The 24610-nt window shown below is 42.6% G+C and overlaps 1 protein-coding gene across 1 annotated transcript in view; it reads left to right on the top strand.

Moving 5' to 3' along the window:
- LOC121293851 (SAP30 binding protein) overlaps window positions 1–24610 on the top strand; it is a 75136-nt gene that overhangs the window by 19227 nt on the left and 31299 nt on the right. Inside the window, exon 4 of the mRNA XM_041217255.1 lies at window positions 10669–10711. Within this exon, the coding sequence (XP_041073189.1) occupies window positions 10669–10711 (43 nt within the window). The remainder of the gene's footprint in view (window positions 1–10668; window positions 10712–24610) is intronic.

Raw genomic sequence — 24610 nt, 5'->3', positions numbered from 1 at the left:
GGCTGAGGGGGGACCTGATAGAGGTATACAAAATAATGAGGAGCATGGATTGTGGAGATGGGAAGAAACTTTTTCCCAATAACCAGGGAGCTTAGATTTAAGGTAAGGGGTAGGAGGTTTAGAGGGGATTTGAGGAAATATTTTTTCACCCAGTGAGTAGTTAGAATCTGGAACACAGTGCCTGAGGGGGTGGTAGAGACAGGAACCCTCACAACATTTAAGAAGTATTTAGATGAGCACTTGAAACACCGTAGCATACAAGGCTTCGGGCCAAATGCTGGAAAATGGGATTAGAATATATAGGTGCTTGATGGCCAGCATGGACACAATGGGCTGAAGGGCCTGTTTCTGTGCTGTATAACTTTGACTGTATGACTCTAATGCTCCTGTGAAGTGCTTTGGAATTAATCATGATGTTAAAGCTATGTATTGTTCTAATAATTTCCCCTGACCACTTGCATTCATTAGTTATGAAAATATTGGGTGATTTGAAAAGAGGTTGTTTAACCAAGTGAGATGGTTGAATATTAGAGGGCATGTGATAACACCTCCAAGAATATGTTGAACTTGAGTTGTCAGCCCTTCTTGCTGGTTGCAGTGTGACCCTGTCCGTTGACTGTTTTAATACAGTCATTTGAAGGTAAATGGGGTGAATAATTACCTCCATCCCAAATGCAAACATGAATTTGATTTTTTACCCGGAATGCTGCAAGAACAATTCTATAAAATGTTAAAATCTCCTGGTAAGTCTTCTCTGAATCCTCTCTAGTGCAATCACATCCTTCCTATAGTGTGGCGACCAGAACGGCACACACTACTGCAGCTGTGGCCTAACTACCATTTTATACAGCTCCAACATAACCTCCCTGCTCTAATATCCTATGCCTTGGCTAATAAAGGCAAGTACCCACATGCCTTCTTAACCACCTTATCTAACTGTGCTGCTGCCTTCAGGGATCTATGGACATGTACACCATGATCCGTCTGATCCTCTGTACTCCCTAGGGTCCTACCATTCATTGTGTATTCCCTTGCCATGTTAGCCCTCCCAAAATGCATAACATCATTCTTCTCAGGATTAAATTCCATTTTCCACTGTTCTGCCCATCTTAGCAGCCCATCTATATTGCCCTGTGATCTAAGGCTTTCCTCCTCACTATTTATGACACCACAAATTTTCGTGTCATCTGTGAACCTACTGATCGTATCTCCTATATTCATGTCTTAAACCATTAATGTACACTATAAACAGCAAGAGTCCCAGCACCGATCCCTGTGATACACCACTCGTCACAGGCTTCCAATTGCAAAAATAATCTTCGACTATCACCCTTTGCCTCTCCAATCTAAGTGACATGTGCTGTAACTGGAATCAAAGTTAGCACCTCCAACCTGGAAGTTATGTTAATGGGATACAGCCTGCACTGTCCTTTCAATTGCAAAAGATGGCAATGTTGACTGCTGTTTGGTGAAAAATAATTAATCCTCCAGGGTGGTTGGATTCTCAAATCTTTACTGCAGTCAATTCCACCTTTCTTTGACAGTTCCCGGATAACGGTCAGCACTGACACTCTGTTATCAGAATCCATTCTGTCTTTGTTTCCTTTCTACCACTTGACAGTTTGAGTTCCAATTTCTTATCTAGATGAGCTCCTGATACCTGAACAGGTTTTCCTTGGCACATGGGTTAGTGAATGTGTTGAATAGCCTGTAGGTCATTCCTGTCAAAGGTGTTCCTGGGACCTGATGCATGACCTAAAGATAAAATTCCAATTTATTTTATACAGTTTTGTTGACTCTGGAAGATATCTGCTATGCCTCAGGTCATTGAAACAGACTCACTGCTTGGAGTCAGTGAGACCAACTGATCAACATTTAGGTTTGGTGATCTCTAGTACTGGGACGTTAATTGCGGCTATTTTGTACGTCAATAATGCTGTGAAATTTGAAAGTGCTGTAAAGTCTTCAAATTTGGCTGCCCTCAGTAATTTGTCACCGCCCTCTGCCTACTCCATGATGGTGTGTATGCCTTGGTCCTTTGCAATGAAACCACCACAAACCCTATATCAGTGAAAACTGGGGTCAAACAAGACTGTCATTTCACCAACTCTCTCCTCCATTTTCTTCATTGCAAATCTGCACCTCACCTCCAGCAAATTACCCACAGATGTAAAGACAAGCTACAGAACAGATGGGAAACTGTTCACCCTACGTCGCCTTCAATCCAAAACCACTCCAGTCTCGGTCATCTTGCTTCAGTGTGCAGATGGTGCTTGTGTGTGCTCACTCAGAAACTGCGCCCAGATCATTATTGACTTTCCTGAAGCACATGAGAAAATGGGCCTAAACATCTGGAAAACTAAGGTCCTCTTCGAACCAGTTCCCACAGCAAAACACCTTCCCACCCCCACCCCCCGCCATCAATTCAGATCAACGGCAAGATCTTGGAAAATGTGGACCATTTTATATATCTGTGGAGGCTCCTCTTGGCAAACATGGATGACGAAATTTATCATCACCTCCGATGTGCCAGCTCAGCATTCAGTCAGCTGAGGAAAAGAGTATTTGAGGACCAGGATCTCAAACCTGAGACTAAGATCATGGTTTACCGGGCAGCAGTGACCCATGCTTCAGTATGCTTCGGAGACTTGAGCCATATACAGCAGCAGCTCAAAGCACTGGAGAAGTACCATCAGCTGATCCTTTGCAAGATCTTCCAAATCCAAGGGCATGAAAAGCGGTCTTACAGCAGAGTCCTGTCCCAGGCCAACTTGCCCAGAATTGAGGCGCTAATAACTCAAAATCAGCTCTGCTGGGTGGGACATGTAATTTGTATGCCTCACACTAGATCCGCAAAGCAACTGCTCTAGTTGGAACTTGGTTATGGCAGGAGATTCCCAGGAGGACAGCAGAAAAGCTTTAGGGGTGTCCTCAAAGCATCCCTCAAGAGGTCAGGCATATCTGCTGACTCATGGGAGATCCTGGCTTGTGACCAACCAAAATGAAGAAGGTTTCTTTGGGAAGGCACTGAACACATCGAGAGACTGCGTCAGGCACATGCAGAAGTGAAATTGAGGCATTGGAGGGAGTGCACAAACCTCCGAAGAATCCTTTTGCCCAATTCTTACTGCACTACCTGCCCCACATATCTCAGAATCTGTAGTTCGCATATTGGACTAATCGGCCATTTTAGAACCCATCGAATCAGAGTGGAAGCAAGTCATCCTTGATCCTGAAAGACTGCCTAAGCAGAGAAGAAGTTTCACATGGCTCTTTCCTTTGAAATCACCATTAAATGGGAGGAAATGAATGTGTCACAGAGCATACTGGGTACATAACACATTGTGTCTCTCAGCTGTAATAAAAGCAAAATACTGCATATGCTGCAGATCTGAAATAAAAACAGGAAGTGTTGGAAAATCTCAACAGATTTGGCAGCATCTGTGGAGAGAGAAACAGAGTTAACATTTTGAGCCAAATATGACTCTTCAGAACTGAAGAGAGGTAGGACTGTGATGGGTTTTATGCTGTTAAAAAAGTGGAGAGTGGCAGATGGAGCAAAAGAGAAGGTCAGGGATAGTTGGAGAGTCTTTCAAATACATCCATATCCTTCTTGAGGTAGAATAACCAAAACCTCATGTCATACCCAATATGGGACCTCACCATTGAACTATACAGTGCCAGTATTAACTGTTTGGACATATAATTGAATGTCACCTTAATGCATCCTGTATCCACAATATTTGTGAATGGCCTGTTGGAACAGACTGGCTGTAATGGGACTATTAAACCTGATGAAGAGATGAAATGAGTAGAAAGGAGAAGGATTTGGAAGTGCCTGTTACTATTTATTATTTAGTGAGAGTGGCTGTATTGGTATCCTGTAATTAGTGAGGTGTCTGTATCTGCCGTTATTGACCATTTGGTGTTTGTTTAACTCTGCCTAGGATTTTCTGCCACAGAACTCACCAGCCCATGATTTTCCATTTATCAATTTTGATGGGTGGCAAATTATGGGTTTACAAAGGCAAATGCAGAACACCCTGATATAACTATCTCCAGAGACTTGCAAAGTTTTGCATATGGGGTAAAATGTGATACACTGGTTTTAATATGATAAACATAGGTTAGTTTGCTTTATCACTAACGTTCTCAAACTGACCAGATGCTTTTGAAATATGTTTCGTGCTCACTCCCAAATCCTTCTTTACGTTCTCTGTCCATCAATCACAAGATAGAAGCCATGTTAATTTGTTCATTATTGCCTGTTCCTGTGGGATCCTGTATTCAGTGAGAGTAGCTGTATCTGCCCTGTATTTAGTGAGAGAGCCTGTACGTGCCCATTACTATCCATTATTTAGTGAGAGCGACTGTATTGTGGATTAGCATCCTGTAATTAGTGAGGGTGCCTGTACCTGCCGCTGTTGACCATTTAGTGTTTGTTTAACTCTGCAGTGTGTGTGTGTGTTTTAATACGATGATTATCCTGTTTCCTGGGAATCTTTCCCTGCCCACCAGACACAAGCTGAAACAGACTTTATTACCTGGAGCTACGAATCAACAAATGCCACAGATGTTTAGTGCGGGTGTGGCTACCCATGGAAAGCTTCCTGTACAGAGAACCCCAGCTGAGTGTGCAGTGTGAATACAGTGAGGCAAAAAGATACTGTGCCTCTGAGTTTATTGGCAGGTCACTTCTCCCCTGCTTACAGGGCAGATGTGAGGGAGACTTGAGTCTCATTAGCTTTGCAAGGGCTTCTATTTGACAGAAAAGTGAGGGAAAAAAATGCACATAGTTTCTGTGGTTCAGTTTGTTACAAAATAGTCAACATTACAAATTGCACAATACAGTTAATGAGTATTTATAAAATTCTGTTTGTTTGGTTAATGTTAATTATCATGTGGCTAAGCCTGGACAGCAGGGAAGTCGGGGGGAGAGAGGGGGAATGGGTGGGTTGTTGGGGGGAAGGTATCAAACAGTTTGTTTTAAGTTCATGGCCCTAAGGCATACCTCTCGAGGTATTGTTTGGTTGTAGATTTTCCTGAGGGTCTAGATAATTCTTTACAAAGTAACTGTACATTTCTCTAACTAGTTGACTGTTAACCCCTCATATGCCACTTTCCCTACAATGTGCATATATTTTTTACACTTTGTGTGTCCAAGAGCCGAGGAAAGGTATTTTGGGGATATTCGCCCTTGGCCATAGTGAAGGGGCAACACTCCAGCTGATTGGTGTAAACTGTTAGGGGGCATAGCAATCCTTGGAACTATGAGAATGCTTTTTAGATGCTTTCAAATTTGAATTGTGTTTGAAGAGATTATTTTTAGATGTGTAATTAGTGGGTTCAGGTCTGTCACCTTATAACACTGGGGCACCAAACTGCTGGGTACAGGTCTGTCACTGTATAATTCTAGGATACAGAACTGGTGAGCACTAGTCTGTCACTGTATAATTCTTGGGTACAGAACTGATGAGTACTCGTCAGACACTGGGTACAGTACTGGTCTGTTGGCATATAATAGGGCACAGTACTGATGGGTACAGGCCTGTCTGTCAGTGCCTCACACTAGGATAAATACTGGTAGGGACATGTCTTTCACTGTACAACATTAGGTATAGTACTGGTGGGTATAAGTCTGTCATTGTATAACACTGGGATATAGTACTGGGTGCAGCCTGGTGCTCTGACAAAATAAAATCAAAGAGACAGGCCAAGAACATTTCCAAGTGTGTAAGGCACCAGGAGTTGGAGAACAGAAGCTGTGAATGGAGTGAACTGCTGTCCTGGACCATACAACAGGATACAGTGAGAGTGCTTTTAAGTTGAGTTAGACAACCCACTGGAATGGGCTCATATGATCCTTGTCCTTATTTTTGTAACAGTTCCTCTTTTACAACAGTTCAATAAGTACTTAATTGGCTGGAAAGCAGTTTGAGGTGTCTGGTGGTCTTAGAAGTGCTGGATAAATCAAAGTCTTTATTTTTAGTACATGAACAGATGTTGTACTCATTGTATCACAAGTGATTCTTATCAATCTCATTACTCAATGTGTTTGCCCTGCCGTGAAATTAAGCTTGTTTGCAATTGAAACCAGTATTCCCTCATTCACTGTTAATGTCAGGAGAGATTGAAGGAATGCACATATGCATTTTCACTATTGCACCACCGGCCTATTACTAGTCACCGATATATACAGGGCAGTTAGAGGAAGGAGCAAATGGCCAGGTTGCTTTATGGAGCAGTTGGTACCATTGAACCCCAGAAGATAGCTCTGAGTTCAGGTTCAAGTGGAATTTGCAGAGCCAGACATTGGCCAACACCAGCAAAAGAGAATAAGCATCACTTCCTTGTTAGTGATAGACTGCTGGCTGGCACCAGGGATGTCAGCCAGGCTCAAGCATGTGCTTGCCTGATTCACACTAATCTCAATCAGTTGTGCAGCCAAAGTCTTTCAGCTAACAGCCTCAGGACTTTTTTTTAAGGGAAAAAAAACAATTGTACTAAACAAGTACCATCACCACAAGGTTGCGTCATTAGCCTATGTGATCCAATGACCATCTTTTTTTTAAAAGAGGCATCTTTAACTCATTGCTCCACTAACAGTGATTAATCCTAGTGCTCACTGGAAGAGGAGCAATGATCAGACACATGTTCAGAAGGGTTCTGCAGGAAAGCTCAAACTTGTCTCTGTCCACTCAAATGGTATGGAGCTTTTTATGCTCGAATAGTTTTTATCAACAGGCTGTGTTCCACAATTCATCATACATTGCAATGACTGCTTTCTACTTCTGGTATAATGTTTAAATTTTTACGTTTGCTTGATAACCTCAGGTTATTTTCAGATGTATTTTTGTGGGGATTATTGTAGGCAGATTCTGCCACCATTACCCACCTAGCCTCATTCCACTGGAGTGCTCCTAAACTGCTATTCATACTTCTACAGTTAGATACCAAGAGACACTTGAGCCAGTCCTAGCCTGCCTATACTCCCCCCGATATTGTTCTCTCAATGCCAAGATGCTCTGTGGCCAGTCCTTGGTAAAATATTGCTCAACATAACCAAATGTAGAATTAAGTTGAGCCTGAACTTGAATGAGTGCCTGAGGGAAAAGCACCACCCAACCTCAGTCCAAGCTAGTTTAATTAGGAACGTCAGTTCTGTTCAATTTATATTGAAAACAGAAATCAGTGCAATTCAGCAACAGCATATTTAAATGGGTACAGATCTGTCACAGTAGAACAGTGAGATACAGTGCTGGAGGCTACAGACCTGTCACACTATAACACTGGGGTGCAGTACTGGCACATGCAGATCTACCACTGTATAACACTAGGGTACAGTTCTGGTGGGTACAGGTCTGTTACTGTATAACATGACTACAGAACTAGTAGGTATAGGTCTGTCACTGAATAACACTGGTTACAGTACTGGTAGGGACAGGCCTGTCACTATAATACCAGGATACAATACTGGTGAGTAAAGGTCTGTCACTGTATAACATGGATGCAGTACAGGTGTGTACAGGTCTGTCACTGTATAACACTGAGGTACTGCTCTAGTTTGTATAATTCTGTCCCAGTATAACTTAAAGGTGACGTATTAGTTGGGACAGGTCTATCACTGGTGGTGGGAGAAATCTGAGGTTAATTGAGAGCATCTCATACATTCAGGTGGGCTGAGTTAAGTGTTAGTACTCAGTGATTAGTACAATTGTGATGTCCGGTATAGAGTTCTGGTGACCACTGGAGTACAACTTTCCACATCCTCCCCCACCCAAAAGCAAAATCAAGTTCCCAAATACCTGTTGAATTTTCCATAAACCAGGCTGTGGGAGGTGCAATGCATTGACATTTAATGTGACCACACAGAGAGAACCTTTCCATCTCCTAAACAATACTGGTGTGTCACTACACTGAGAGTGTCATTACTTAGAGAAATTTACAACACAGAAGAAAGCCATTCAACCCATTGTGCCCGTGCCTGCCGACGAGGAGCCATCCAGCTTCACCCACTTTCCAGTTCTTGGTCCATGGCCTTGTAGGTCATGGCACTTCAAGTGCATATACTGGTAGTTTGTTATGAATTTCTCTGCCTCTACCACCCTTTCAGGACATGAGTTCCAGATCCCCACCACCCTCTGGATGAAAACATGTCCCCTCCAAACCTCATACTCGAAATCCATGCCCCCAGGTTATGGGCCCATCATCCATGAGGAATTGGGCCTTCCAACCACTCTATCTAAATGTATACAATTCATTAGTGTCCCCTCAGAGATAACAAGCTTATCCTATCCAGTGATAAAAATAAAAAAACTGCGGATGCTGGAAATCCAAAACATCTCTGATGCAATTATTTTTTTTATTGAACTGCATGCAGTACTCTTAAGTATGGCCTAAATTAGTGTTTTATACAGTTCCAGCATCACTGCCCTGCTTTTATATTCTAAGCCTCAACTAATAAAGGCAAGCATCCTGGATGCCTTCTTAAGCACCTTCTCTACCTGTCCAGCCACCATCAGGGATCTTCGGACATGCAGCCGAAGTCTCTCTGTTCCTCTGCACTTCTCAATATCTTACTATTTATTGTTCATTCCCTTGCTGTTAACCTTTCCAAAATGTATTACTTCACACTTCTCCAGATACTAGCAAAAGAGCAACAAAGCAGCATAGTAACATTCAGCATATAACTATTAAAGTTTGCATATTATAGATCAACATACATCCTATAGATATGAAAACCTGTATTTTAAACCACTTAGTGACATGTTATTATTTTATGAACTCATGTAAGTTTCAGCCAAACTTTCCATATCCCAGTGACAGAAGACTCAATGAAGCCCCCCCTTCTCTCCCATCCCCACAGACAAAATGTAATCAGCCTCTCTGCCCCCCACCACTACACACACAAGCATGTGCGCGCGCACACCCACACACATCCCACCTCCCAACACCCCTCTCCCCATTCACTCATTCAGCAGCCCTCTTCCCTCCCTTTTTAATCGAGTTGCTGGTATCTGTAAATCAGAGTCACTATCCTGGGGTAAGGAGCCTGTACAACGGGCAGACAGGTGCAGCAACACAGTCAAGTTTGAAGGCACCTTCCTGGCTGAGCCCCATGACCTCCCAGATTTTCTCAGACTCAGGTAGTGACTGAGTTACAATTGCAGACCCCTGGCTGCGCCAAGCTGTGCACAAACATCCTGAGCCCAGTTGAACTCACTATTAGGAGTGTTTTCTGAAGCTAAAGAACACTTTTGAGCTCACCATCCGCCTCATTCTGTTTGGTGGAATTAATGCAGTGAGTCCATTCCCAACAGAGCTTCCAGACTGGGTTGTCTCCCTCTCCTCAGTCGACGTTGCTGGTCGGAGAAGTGGCAGCTCTCAACCTAAGCAGTGACCTCAGCAACCCCATCAGGATCACGATGCTCAGCTTGGGAAACCGTGGTCTACAGCTTGCTACTTCATTATCAACCACACAGCCAATTTTTGTACCATCTGTAAACTTCTCCCAGGTGTCTGTCCCCATGGACTCACCTGTCCTTCACCCCCCCCACCCCCTGTTGTCGCTCAGCCTCCCCCTCCCCCCCTCCCTCCCTGCCTCCCCCTCACTCCCTCCCTCCCTCTGTCTCACACCCCCTCCCTCCCTCCCTCTGTCTCTCCCTCCCTCCTTCCCTCTGTCTCTCCCTTCCCTCCTTCTGTCTCTCCCTTCCCTCCTTCTGTCTCTCCCTTCCCTCCCTCTGTCTCTCCCTCCCTCTCTCCCTCTGTCTCTTCCTCCCTCCCTCTGTCTCTTCCTCCCTCCCTCCCTCTGTCTCTCCCTCCCTCCTTCCCTCTGTCTCTCCCTCCCTCCTTCCCTCTGTCTCTCCCTTCCCTCCCTCTGTCTCTCCCTTCCCTCCCTCTGTCTCTCCCTTCCCTCCCTCTGTCTCTCCCTCCCTCCCTCTGTCTCTCCCTCCCTCCCTCTGTCTCTCCCTCCCTCCCTCTGTCTCTCCCTTCCCTCCCTCTGTCTCTCCCTCCCTCCCTCTGTCTCTCCCTTCCCTCCCTCTGTCTCTCCCTTCCCTCCCTCTGCCTCCCATACCTCCCCCCTCCCTATCTGCGCCCCTCCCTCCTGCCTCTGTCCCTCTCTGCCCTTTCTGCCTCTGCCTCCCTCTTTCTCTCTCTGCCTCACTGCCACCCCCCACTTCCTTGATCTTTGTATTTCACCATCTATAATTCTGTCAATCTTTCTAATGACTCCTGTTCCTACCTCTCTTTCTCTTGCTCCTTCCCTCCTGCTGTCTTTGTTTTTGTATCTCTCTCGCTATCTCTGTTCATTTTTATTTCTCTACTTCTCCATCCTTCTCTCTCTCTCTCTTTATCTATTCGTCTTCAAAACCCCACTTTCTCCCTCTCTCTCAATCTTATGAATGATCTTGCAAGCACACTCGAGATAAATCATGCGTTTAAATGTCGATAGACTTGTCCTGGATGCATTGAGTCCTCCTTTTCCTCCCCAACTCCTGTCCTGATGTATTGTTGCTGGATGCAGCATTTATAGCCAACCATCTTCATATATTTCAGGGGATGCAGCAGTTGCCAGTATCTGTTTTTGTGATGAACAGTGAAATGTAGAGAACATTCTTGAGTTGTAAAGTGTGATGGTTCAGACACTTAGTTTTATCTTTTTTTTAGGACATCCTCGATGTGGAGAAGAAGAATCCTCAGGAACTGGTTGGTATGTATTACAGTAATGGGAATGGAAAGATGTTTTCACTGCTCCTGTACTCGAATCCTCTCACTTTGAAGGCCAACATACCTTTTACCTTCTTTACTGCCTGCTGCACCTACGTGCTTACCTTCAGCGACTGGTATATGAGGACACCCAGGTCTTGTTGCACATTCCCCTCTCTCAATTTAAAGCCATTCAGATAATAATCGGCCTTCCTGTTTTTGCTATCAAAATGGATAACCTCACATTTATCCACATTATATTGCATCTGCCATGCATTTGTCCACTCACTCAACTTGTCCAAATCACACTGAAGCATCTCTGCATTCTCCTCCCAGCTCACCCTTGCACCCAGCTTTGTGTCATTGCAAATTTGGAGATATCACATTTAGCTCCCTCATCAAAATCATTAATATATATTGTGAATAGCTAGGGTCCCAGCACCGATGCCTGTGGTACCCCACTAGTCACTACCTGCCATTCGGAAAAAGACCCGTTTATTCCTACTCTTTGTTTCCTGTCTGCCAACCAGTTTTCTATCCATCTCAATAACTACCCTCAATCCCATGCGCTTTAATTTTACATGCTAATCTCTTATGTGGGACTTTGTCGAAAGCCTTCTGAAAGCCCAAATAAACCACATCCACTGGCTCCCCCTCATCAACTCTACTAGTTACATCCTCGAAAAATTCCAGTAGATTTGTCAAGCATGATTTCCTTTTCGTAAATCCATGCTGACTCAGACTCTGTCCGATCCTGCCACTGTTTTCCAAGTGCTCAGCTATTAAATCTTTTATAATGGACTCTAGAATTTTCCTCACTATCGATGTCAGGCTGACTGGTCTATAATTCTCTGTTTTCTCTCTACCTCCCTTTTTAAATAGTGGGGTTACATTAGCTACCCTTCAATCTGTAGGAACTGTTCCAGAGTCTATAGAATCTTGGAAAATGACCACCAATGCATCCACTATTTCTAAGGCCACTTCCTTAAGTACTCTGGGATGTGGATTATCAGGCCCTGGGGATTTATCAGCCTTCAATCCCATCAGTTTCTCCAGTACCATTTCCCTACTAATACTGATTTCTTTCAGTTCCTCCCTCTCACTAAACCCTGTGTTCCCCAACATTTCTGGTATGTTATTAGTGTTCTCCTTTGTGAAGGCAGAACCAAAGTATGTATTTAGTTGGTCTCCATTATAAATTCCTCTGTTTCTGACTTTAAGGGACCTACATTTGCCTTCACCAATCTTTTTCTCTTCACATACCTATAGAAACTTTTACAGTCAGTTTTTATGTTCCCCACAAGCTTGCTCTCGTACTCTAATTTCCCCATCTTAATCAATCCCTTGGTCCTCCTTTGCTGAATTCTAAAGTGCTCCCAACCCTTGGGTCTGTTGGTTTTTCTGGCTAATTTGTTTGCCTCTTCCTTGGATCTAATCTCTAATTTCCCACATAAGCCATGGTTTGGCCACCTTTCCTATTTTACTTTTGTGCCAGACAGGAATAAACAATCATTGCAGTTCACCCATGCGCTCTTTGAACGTTTGTGATCGCCTATCCATCGTCATCCCTTTAAGTAACGTTTCCCAATCCATCATAGCCAATTTGCGTCTCATACCATCATAGTTTCCTTTATTAAGATTCAGGACCCTGGTCTCATCCCCAAGGGGCCTCACACAACTAGATTGCCAATTATTCCTTTCTTATTACATAATATCCAGTCTAGGATGGCCTGTTCTCAGTTGGTTCCTCAACAGGTTGGTCCAGAAAACATATGCATTGTTACTAATTTGATTTGCCCAATCTATATGCAGATTAAAGTCACCCATAATTACAGATGTTCCTTTATTGCATGCATCTCTAATTCCCTGTTTAATGCCATTCCCAACATCACGACTGCAGTTTGGAGGTCCATATATAACCCTCACTAATGATTTTTGCCCCTTAGTGTTTCTCAGCTCTACCCATAGACTCCACATCATCGGAGCTAATATCTTTCCTCACTATTGTGTTAATTTCCTCTTTAACCAGCAATGCAACTCCACTGCCTTTTCCTTTTTGTCTGTCCTTCCTAAATACTGAATACCCCTGGATGTTCAGTTCCCATCCCTGGTCACCCTGCAGCCATGTCTCCGTAATCATGACTATATCATACCTGTTTACATCTATTTGTGTGGTTAATTCATCCACTTTATTGTGAATGCTCCTTGCGTTAAGGCACAAAGCCTTAAGGCTTGTCTTTTTAACACCCCCAATACCATATGATCTTACCTTGGGTCGTAACCTTTTATGTTGCACCTTATCGAGCGCCTTTTGGAGATCGAAATACAGTACACCTACTGTTTCCACTTTATCCAACCTGCTTGTTATATCCTCAAATAATTCTAATAAATTTTTCAAACATTATTTCCTTTCATAAAATCATTTTGACTCTTGCCTGATAAAATGTCCTGCTATTACCCCTTTAATAATAGATTCTAACATTTTCCCAATGACACATTTTGGGCTAATTGGCCTATAATTTCCTGCTTTCTGTCTCCCTCATTTCTTGAACAGAGAGTTACATATGCAGTTTTCCAAGCCACTGGGACCTTTCCAGAATCTAGAGAATTTTGGAAGATTAGAACCAATGTATCCACTATCTCTGCAACCACTTCTTTTAAGACCTTTAGAAGACCTTCAGATCCAGGGCACTTGTCAGCCTTTAGTCCTATTAGTATTTCCACTTCTTTTTCTCCAATGATCGTGATTGTTCCAAGTTATTTCCTCTATTTTGCCTCTTGATTTTTAAATATTTTTGGGATGCTTTTTGTGTCTTCTACTGTGAACACAGATACAGAATACTTGTTCAAAGCCTCTGCCGTTTCCTTCTTTCCCATTTTTAATCCCCCAGTTTCAGCCTCTAAGGGACCACGGCTCACTTTACCTACTCTTTTCCTTTTTATATACTTGTAGAAGCTTTTACTGTCTTTTTTATATTTTTTGCTAGTTTTCTTTCAAACTCCAAAATCTCCCTTTTTTTTGGCCATCCTTTACTGGTTTCTAAAACCTGACCAATCTTCTACCTTACCACTAATCTTTGTGTCATTGTATCCCTTTTCTTTCAATTTGATACCAACCTTAGCTTCCTTAGCTAGTTATGGATGGTGCATTCTTCAGGCGAGTATTTCTTCCTCGAAGGAATAAATCTTTGTTGAGAGTTATGAAATACCTCCTTAAATGTCTGCCACTGCATTTCCACTATCTTACCTTTTAACCTATTTTCCAACTTTAGCCAACTCCGTCTTCATACCCTTGTAATTGCCTTTATTTAAGTTTAAGACTCTAGTTATGGACCCACATTTCTCACTGTCAAACTGAATGTGAAATTCCGACATGTTATGATCATTCTTTGCTAGAGGATCCTTTAGTATGAGCACCTATGTTAGTGAGGAGTTGGGACTTATACTTAAACTAATTGGATTGGGTTTATACCTTTGTTAGTGAGGAGGCTGGGTTTGTACCTATGTGAAGGGCTAGGATATATACCCATTAACAAGGAGCTGAGGTTTATTCCTATGTTAGTGTGTGGGGCAGCTGGGATTTATACCTGCATTAGTGAGAGGGTCAGGATTATACCTGTGAGCTAGGGTTTATACCAATTTGTACCTGAGGTTTACCTGTAAATAGTGATATGTTAAACTGTCCCAATACTTAAATATAAATACAGGATCATGTTGCTGATTCAAATACAACTGAACAGGTTGTATTTGAACAAAGTTCCTGGGGATGTAATAATACTTATGGTGTAAATGATCCTGATTTTTATGCAGTGTTTGGTGCTGATCGCTATGAGAGGTACAGAGAAGCTTTTGTTCTCTATTCCAGGCTATGTGTTGCTGTTGTTCTTTGCAGTCTTTCAAGTTGCAGGGATTGCTGTACCAAGTCAGAGGTTACATTCCTTCCTTAAAACAAGTCAGCAAATTACTAAAACAGAATATTACAAAAGCAGAATGAAATACTGTAAAACAGTGGGTTTTATTTTATTAATTCTCTCATCCCTTGTGGGCCTTAAAAAGCATTTGAATGTTTGTACCCTTCAAGTTAAAGCACATCCAGGCTGGAACATTTTGCAATGAAGGCACCACTATTAGCATCAAATACTCCCAGGGCAGGTACAACTTTAGATACAGAGTAAAGCTCCCTCTACACCATCCCATCAGATATAGCAAAGCACAGCAAGCTCGCACAAACAACAATGTGGCAATGATCATATAGTCTGTTTTTGTTATGTTGATTGGGGGATAAAATTTGGCCAGGACACCAGGGATAACTAATATGAAAACAAAAAACCATGGATGCTGGAAATCTAAATTAAAGATAGGAAAGAAAATTGTTGGAAATACTCAGCTGGTCAGGCAGCATCTATGGAGAGATAAACAAGCTTCCAGCTTGTGACCCTTCATCTGAACTAGGAAAAGTTAGAAATGTGTTAGGTTTTGAGAAAATGAAAGAGGGAGGATGGAAAGAAGAACATAAGGGAAGGTCTGTGACAGGGTAGAGGGTAGGCAAGATTAAATGATAAAAGGTTTCATGGTGCAAGGTCAAAAGGAATGGAAATGGGACAAGTGAAAATATAAGAGATGTGTCCAGAGGGTATGGTTGGCAAGATCCTGAATAGCTGCTGTCCAACAGTAAAGAAAGGAAATTAGAGAAACAAGAGAGGAAAAAACAGTGAAGATAATGAAGCAAATGGATGCAGAGATTATGATCTAAAATTGTTGAACTCAATGTTGAGTCCAAAAGGCTGAGTGCATAGTGAAAAGGTGAGGTGCTGCTCCTCGAGCTTACATTGAGCTTCATTGGAACACTGCAGCAGGCCAAGAACAGAAGGCTCAGAGTGGGGAGCAAGGTGAAGAATTAAAAGCACAGGACTGACCAGAGGTGTTCCACAAAGCAAATACCAAGTTTGCGCTTGGTCTCCCCAATATGGAGGAGACCACATCATGAGTGGCAAATACAGTATACTAATTTGACCCAGCAAGTGTGAAGGAATGGTGAAATAGTTCTAAGCCAAAATGGCATATGGCTTAGTGGGGAACTTGCAGGTGATGGTGTTCCCATGTATCTGCTGCCCTTGTCCTTCTAGACGGTAGGGGTTGTGGGTTTGGAAGGCGCTGGTGAAGGAGTCTTGGTGAATTGCTACAGTGTACCTTGTAGATGGTACACACTGCTGCCACTGTGCATTGGTGATGGAGGGAGTGAATGTTTAAGGTGGTGGATGGGGTGCCAATCAAGCGGGCTGCTTTGTCCCGGATGGTATTGAGGTCCTTGAGTGTTATTGGAGCTGCACTCATCCAGGCAAATGGAGAGTATTCCATGACTTGTGCCTTGCAGATGGTGAACAGGCTCTGGAGAGTCAGCAGGTGATTTCTCGCCACAGAATTCCCAGCCTCTGACCTGCTCATGTAGCCACCGTATTCATATGGCTGGTCCAGTTCAGTTTCTGGTCAATGGTAACCCCCTAGAATGTTGATAGTGGAGGATTCAGTGATGCTAATGCCATTGAATATCAAGGGTAGATGGTTAGATTCTGTTATTAGAGATGACCATTGCCTGTGTCAATAAGATATAAGAATGTCTATAATGTTATTGAAAATTATTTTTAAATAGAGTTTAGTGGTGTCTGTGTCTATGTGTGTGTGTGTCTTAATTGGATTAAAGCAGGCTGGTCTAGACACTTTGATGTGTAGAAAAGAAGTAGGTTTGAAATGGTAATTAGATAAACATAGGGAAATAGAAGGTGAGGTATAAAGGGGAGAATTTGCATTTTTAAATAGACCATTCCAAAGAGCAGGTAAAATTTTACACCTAACCAAGTGAGATTTCAGAAACAATGTGTTTATTTTTTAAAAGCTTACTAATAAAGTGGGCATTATGAAAGGGTTTTATTGTTAGAAGATTTAAAGTAAAAAAAAGTGACAATAGGAATTTGCATTGAAAGAGAAATATATGTATAAAGGAAGAGAAGGCTGTTGGCAAAAGGAGGAGGGATTCTAAGATCTAAAGCCTCCAGCCTGTAAACCACAAGTCTGTCTGCAAGGAACTAGAAACTCATTTTGAATGTGACTGTCCAGGGTGTGCTTTGCCAGGGGTCTGTTTAAATCTGTGTGTTTTACTGTTACCTTACCAGGGGTCTAAACTGAGAGATTAATTAGGGGATTTTTGTAGCTATTATAGTAGTAATTTTGTATACATATGCATGTGCTTACAATCTTTCTTATCTTAATAAATGTTTAATTTAGTTTTATAAAAGACCTCTTGAGACTTGGTCTTATTACTACTGAATTCAAAGCCTGCATCTCAAAACAAATTGCAAAAAATGGGTTATGACACTGTTTCAAATTTCTCTCTGGGATTTGAACAACTCAGCCTTTACCATTGGCTGTGTCATAATACCTGGCACTTGTGTGGCACAAATGTTATTTGCCAAAGCTTGGGTATTGTCCAGGTCTTGCTGTATATGGACACAGACTGTTTCATAATATGAGGATTCGCGGATGGTGCTGAACATTGTGCAATCATCCGCAAACATTCCACTTCTGATCTTGTGATGTAGGGAAGGTCGTTGATGAAGCAGCTGAAAATGGTTAGGCTTAGGGCACTACTCTGAGGAACTCCTGCAGCAATGTCTCAGGACTGAGATAATTGACCTGTAACAACCACAACCATCTTCCTTCATGCTAGGTTTGACTCCAACCAGTGGAGAGTTTTTCCCCTGGTTCCCATTGACTCCAGTTTTGCTAGGGCTTCTTGATGCCACACTAGGTTAAATGCTGTCTTGTTGTCAAGGACTCTCACCTCACCTCTTGAGTTCAGCTCTTTTGTCCATGTTTGGAACAAGGCTGTAATGAGGTCAAGAGCTGAGTGGCCCTGGTGGAACCCAGACTGAGCATCAGTGAGCAGGTTATTGCTGAGTGAGTGCTGCACTATCAATGACCCCTTCCATCACTTTGGTGATGAATGAGAGTAGACTGATGGGGCAGTAATTGGCTGGGTTTGATTTGCCTTGTTATTTGTGGACCAGACATACCTGGACAATTTTCTACATTATATACCACCCTTCACATCCTCAGGACATCCCAAAGTGTTTCACAGTCAATGAGTTGAATTGCTGATTATACCGGCAAATGTGACAGCCAATTTGTGTACAGATGGATCTCACAAACAGGAATGAGGGAAATGACCAGTTAAATTATTTTAATAACATGGGTTGAGGATGTAGCATTGAGCAGGACACTGGGAGAACTCCTCTACTCCTCAAAAAGAGCTTGGCCTAAATGGCCAAGTGGTTATGGTACTGGGTTTGTAACCCTAAGATCAAGAGTTCAAATCTCACAATGGCAAACTATGAAACAATGTAACTTCATCTGAAACAGATGGAAACGTGTTTGTACTCAGAAGAGTTACTCCTCAAAAAGAGCCCCAAAATCTTTTATTTCCATATGAGCAGGCAGTCAAGACCTCTGTTTGACATTGAAAAGAACCTCCTACTTTGCAGTATTCCCTTAGTACTGCAGCAGTATGTCTGCTTAGATTATGTGCTCAAGTCTTGGAGTGTGTTTTGAACCCTCAACCTTCTGAGTCAGACATGAGAGTGGTACCAACTGAGCCAAGGTGACACTTAAGCCTGTTTTGATAGCGAAGTTGAGAGCGGTATCAGTGTTTAGCCATGTGTATTGTTCTGGTTGCATACATGTTGTTAACCTTGCGGTAACTATGCCAGTGAATGCTGTGTTGTTCTGAGAACGTGCTAACAGATCAATGGTCTGATGGAGTGTCTGTGATTGCTGTGTTTCTATCACATACCAATTTCACCACAGAATTATTATGAAATGCTGCAGCAGACTGCTGAGGCTTGTTCAGGCAGAGTGTTGTCTTCAGGCTGTGAATTGATGATGTATAACTCTCATGCCATTAGAATTTACAATAGGCATTGTATTCGGAATTATTGCTGACAGAACAAATTTGAGACAAACCCTGAAAGGGGGGCTGTGTTTAAAGCCCCAGTGATGAGAAAAGGAGGAAAGAGTTGCATTTATACAGCGCCTTTCACAACTACCCAGAGGGTTTCACAGCTGTCACAACTCACTGAGGATAGTGCACTATAATAACAGGCCCCACTGTTCCCCGAGCCACAATAAATGTGATAAGTTTGACCAAACCACTAGATTGCCCCAATTCTACCGAACTGTTTAATTTAGGTTAACAGAATACGAGCACCAGGTTTGTAAACTTAATAAATGAATAACTGCTTATTTAACAAATTGTCTTTAACTAGTGGCAAAAGAAAGAAATATGAACCACTAACTTCTAACTCTACCCCTTCTTAAACCACTATACATACATACACGCGCGCACATGCATACACACACACACAACATGGATCTTAAGGGTGAGATAAAACAGTTCAATAGCACCAATTTGGAGTACCGGATTTGATGGGTTGATTTTGATTGATGTCTTTCAAATTTCTTGCAGTTTGTTGTTGATGACACGAGGTGGTCTCCCAACACTTTCAGTCTGTGGTTCACTGGTTGAAAAACTTTTTTTTTAATGTCTCTACTGGTGGTTTTTCCCCTTTTCCTCGTGTCAGTGGTTTTCAGAGAAAGCAGGTTATAGAGATGTGAGGAATAGCCAGCTAACTACTAAGGCAGAATTACTGGAATCTTACAAGCACAGGAGAGAGAGGTTTTAGGTCTTCCCTCTTTGCATACAATGAGCTGCACTGTTACCACACAAAACCCTGGTCACCTGGTCAGGAGCCAATTAAAATGCTTTCGTCAGACAGTTCCCCTTAGTCCAGGGCGCCTTTCCAGCACCTTCCTGTTCCTTTATGGCACACTCTGCTCCAGGATAGCAACAGATATTACTCATCCTGTTCCAGTGAACATGTCTTTACACTGCAGCCATAGTAGTTTTTAAAGCCACAGCCCAAGAAAAATAAAAATAGGTTCTTTACACAGCCAATTAAGGACTTTTAAAGTATGGCCTCTGCTGTAATGTAGGAAATGTGGCAGCTAATTTTCACACAGAACGGACCCACAAACAACAATGTAATAAATGACCAGATTATCTGGGATCATATCAGTGAAAGTTGAAGGATAACTGTTGGCCAGGACACCAGGATAAACTCCCCTGCTGTTTTTCAGAACAGTGCTTTCTGATGTTTTACTTTCATTTGAGAGGATAGGCAGGGCATCAGTTTCACATTTCATCCAAAAGATGGCGCATCCAACAGTGCAGCACTCCCTGATTACTGTCAGCCTGGGTTATCTGTTGAAATGTCCAGAGTGGGACTTGAAAACTCAACTTTCTGACTCAGAGGTGAGAGAGTTACTGACACCTAGATGCAGGGTTTTTTGGACACAATATTTGATAACACATTTCTTTTTTAATTTGTTCATTGGATGTTGGTGTCGCAGATAATGCCAATATTTATTACAATCGCTAACCCTCCTTCAGAAGGTAATGGTGAGCCACCTCCTTGACCCCCTGTAGCCCATGCAATTTAAATACATCTGCAGCACTGTTGGGAAAGTTCTGGGTTTTTAACCCAGTGACAGTGGAGGAACAGCGTTATAATTCCAACTCAGGATAATGTCTGACTTGAAGGGGAGCTTTCAGGTAGTAGTGTTCCCATGCGCCTGCTGCTCTTGTTCTAGATAGTAAAGCTCACCGGTTTGGAAAGTGCTGCCTACATGTTGCGTTTAGCCATCGAGTTTCCATTTTGGAGTGACAGAAATTAGGAGATGCAGAAACTGCTAGGTTTGTGATATTGCTAACAGTTTATTTTAATTACAAACCAGGCAAGCTCCACCTGCTGAGTAGCAAGAACAAATTGGAATTCATTGGTAGGAACAGTGTACATAGGAACAAAAGTAAGCCATTCAGCCCCCTCCAGTATTCTATTAAATCGAGCTGATCTGTACCTAAACTCCGTAACCTTAATATCCTTGCTTGGAAAATTCTAATAATTTCAGTTTTGAAATTTTCAATTGACTTAACCTCAACAACCTTTTGGGGCAGAGAGCTCCATATTTCCACTACCTTTTGTGTGGAGAAGCACCTCCTGTTATCACCCCAGAATGGCCTAAGGTAAGAGTGGTTATGCTTTTTATTAAACGTCAGAGCAGTATTGTCTGTTTAGGGTGGGACTCAGGAAGTTATTTGACAAAGCTCCACGTGAAAGGCTATTATATAAGTTCAAAACTGTGTGGATTCAAAGCGAACCTTGGGCATACATATGGTATCTATTAAAGAGTAGAAAAGAGCTGATACTTACTACATGACTGAAGTCAGGGTCAGGGAAATTACTGAATGGGTTCAGAATATTCCCCAGTTCAGTCTTGGATCAGTTAGCAAATGTCCTCAGTGTTATCAGGATAGCAACAGGGAAAGCTGCCAGCCTTCTTGCTTCTGATTGCTGTCAAGTGACCCCTACTAGAGATGTGCATCCTTAAAAGATAATCAAGGATAGGACCAAGCTAGTGCTTGAGGGACCATGTCCCAGACAATCAACATCACCAAGAGAACAGATTAAGGGGTAGGTTGACAAATTGAAGGGATGACACAACATATTGGCAGTTGCTAATGGAGTTGTTTGTAGTATGGTGATACATTCTGTCTTGGAAGTTATTCCTGCTCTATGATGACAGCCCCGATGTCCTGTAACACAATAGAACCAAAGAATACCACAGCACAGAAAAACAGGCCATTTGGCCCTTCTAGTCTGTGCCAAAATATTATTCTGCTAGTCCCATTGACCTGTACCCAGTCCATAACCCTCCAGACCTCTCCCATCCATGTATCTATCCAATTTATTCTTAAAACTTAAGAGTGAGCCCGCATTTACCACATCAGATGGTAGCTCGTTCCACACTCTCACCACTCTCTGAGTGAAGAAGTTCCCCCTAAACCCATCCCCTTTCACCCTAAAGCCATGTCCTCTCGTGTTTATCTCTCCTAAGCTAAGTGGAAAGAGCCTACTCACATTTACTCTGTCTATACCCCTCATAATTTGTAAATTTCTATCAAATCTCCCCTCATTCTTCTACGCTCCAAGGAATAAAGTCCTAACCTGTTTAATCTTTCCCTGTAACTCAATTCCTGAAGACCCGGCAACGTCCTAGTAAATCTTCTCTGCACTCTTTCAATCTTACTGATGTATCCTTCCTGTAGTTAGGCAACCAGAACTGCACACAATACTCCAAAGTTGGCCTCACCAATGTCTTATACAACCTCACCATAACATCCCAACTGCTATACTCAATACTTTGATTTATGAAGGCCAGTATGCCAAAAGCTTTCTTTACAACCCTGTCGACCTGTGACGCCACTTTCAGGGAAAAATGTATCTGAACTCCCAGACCCCTTTGTTCCTCCGCACTCTTCAGTGCCCTACCATTTACTGGGTATGTCCTACCTTGGTTTGTCCTTCCAAAATGCAACACCTCACACTTTTCCACATTAAATTCCATCTGCCATTTTCTGGCCCATTTTTCCGGTTGGTCCAGATCCCTCTGCAAGCTTTGAAAGCCTTCCTTGCTGTCCACAACGCCTCCAATCTTAGTGTCATCAGCAAACTTGCTGATCCAATTTACCACATTATCAGCCAGATCAATGATATAGACAACAAACAACAATGGTCCCAGCACAGATCCCTGAGGCACACCACTAGTCACAAACCTCCAGTCTGAGAAACAATCATCCACTACCATTCTCTGTCTTCTCCCACACAGCCAATTTCGAATCCAGTTTACAACCTTTCCATGGATACCAAGTGTCTGAACCTTCTGAACTAACCTCCCATGTGGGACCTTGTCAAAGGCCTTACTAAAGTCATGTAGACAACATCCACAGCCTTTCCTTCATCTACTTTCTTGGTAACCTCCTCGAAAAACTCTACAAGGTTCGTTAAACACAACCTACCATGCACAAAGCCATGCTGACTATCCTTAATCAGTCCTTGGCTGTCCAAATAATTGTATATCCGATCTCTCAGAACACCTTCCAATAATTTACCTACTACTGACGTCAGGTTCACTGGCCTGTAATTACTTGGTTTACTTTTGGAGCCTTTTTTAAACAACGGAACAACGTGAGCTACCCTCCAATCCTCCGGCACCTCACCGTGGCTAAGGACATTTTAAATATTTCTGCCAGGGCCCCTGCAATTTCTACACTAGTCTCCCTCAAGGTCTGAGGGAATATCATGTCAGGCCCGGGGGATTTATCTACCTTTATTCGCTGTAAGGCAGCAAGCACATCCTCCTCTTTAATCTTTATATGTTCAATGACACTACTGCTTGTTTCCTTTCCTTCCTTATACACTATGCCAGTTTCCTGAGTAAATACTGATGCAAAAAAACTGTTTAAGATCTCCCCCATCTCATGAGGCTCCACACATAGACGACCATTCTGATCTTCAAGGGGACCAATTGTGTCCGTTACTATCCTTTTACTCTTAATATACTTGTAGAAACCCTTCAGGTTTACCTTCACATTATCTGCCAAAGCAACCTCATGTCTTTTTGCCTTCCTGATTTCCTTCTTTAGAATTTTCTTACATTTTCTATACTCTACAAGAACCTCATTTGCTCCTTGTTGTCTATAACTGCTATACACCTCCCTCTTCTTCTTAACCAGATCGCCAATATCCCTTGAAAACCAAGGTTCCCTATGCCTGTTAACTTTGCCTTTAATCCTGACAGGAACATGCAAACTCTGCGCTCTCAAAATTTCGCCTTTGAATGCCTTCCACTTACTGAACACATCCTTGCCAGAAAACAACTTATCCCAATCCACTCTTCCTAGATCCTTTCTCATTTCCACAAAATTGGCCTTTCTCCAATTTAGAATCTCAACTCAAGGACCAGACCTATCCTTATCCATAACTAACTTAAAACTAATGACATTATGGTCACTGGACTCAAAATGTTCGCCTACACATACTTCTGTCACCTGACCTGTCTGGTTCCCTAATAGGAGATCAAGTATTGCATCCTCTCTCGTTGGTACCTCTATATATTGATTTAGAAAACTTTCCTGAACACATTTGACAAACTCCAAGCCATCCAGCCCTTTTACAGTATGGGAGTCCTAGTCAATATGTGGGAAGTTAAAATCTCTTACTATCACAACTTTCTGTTTCTTACATCGGTCTGCTATCTCTCTACAGATTTGCTCCTCCAATTCTCTTTGACTATTGGACGGTCTATAATACAACCCTATTAGTGTGGTCACACCTTTCCCATTCCTCAGCTCCAGCCATATGGCCTCTGTAGACGAGCCCTCTGGGCCGTCCTGCTTATGCACAGCTGTGATATTTTCCCTGACTAGTAATGCCACTCCTCCCCCTTTCATCACTCCCCCTCCATCACATCTGAAACAACGGAACCGGAACATTGAGCTGCCAGTCCTGCCCCTCCTGCAACCAAGTCTCACTAATAGCAATAATGTCATAATCCCACGTGCCAATCCACGCCCTAAGCTCATCTGCCTTTCCAACAATACTCCTTGCATTGAAATAGATGTACCTGAAAGCAATTCTATCACGTACAAACCTTTGATTTCTGTCTATACATGCATTCCTCGCTTGACCTTTATCCTCCTCCACCTCACTAACTGCTCTAACACTCTGGTTCCCCTACCCCTGCAAATCTAGTTTAAACCCCCCCGGAGCAGCACTAGCAAACCTACCCACAAGGATGTTAGTCCCCCTCCAGTTGAGGTGCAAACCGTCCCATCGAAACAGGTCCCACCTTCCCTGGAACAGAGCCCAATTGTCCAGAAACATGAAGCCCTCCCTCCTGCACCATCTCCTTAGCCACGTATTTAGCTGCATTATCCTCCTATTTCTAGCCT

Source organism: Carcharodon carcharias, chromosome 22 (genome assembly GCF_017639515.1).
Source record: "Carcharodon carcharias isolate sCarCar2 chromosome 22, sCarCar2.pri, whole genome shotgun sequence".
In the NCBI taxonomy this organism is placed as follows: domain Eukaryota; kingdom Metazoa; phylum Chordata; class Chondrichthyes; order Lamniformes; family Lamnidae; genus Carcharodon; species Carcharodon carcharias.
This window is presented reverse-complemented; position numbering and strand designations above follow the sequence as displayed.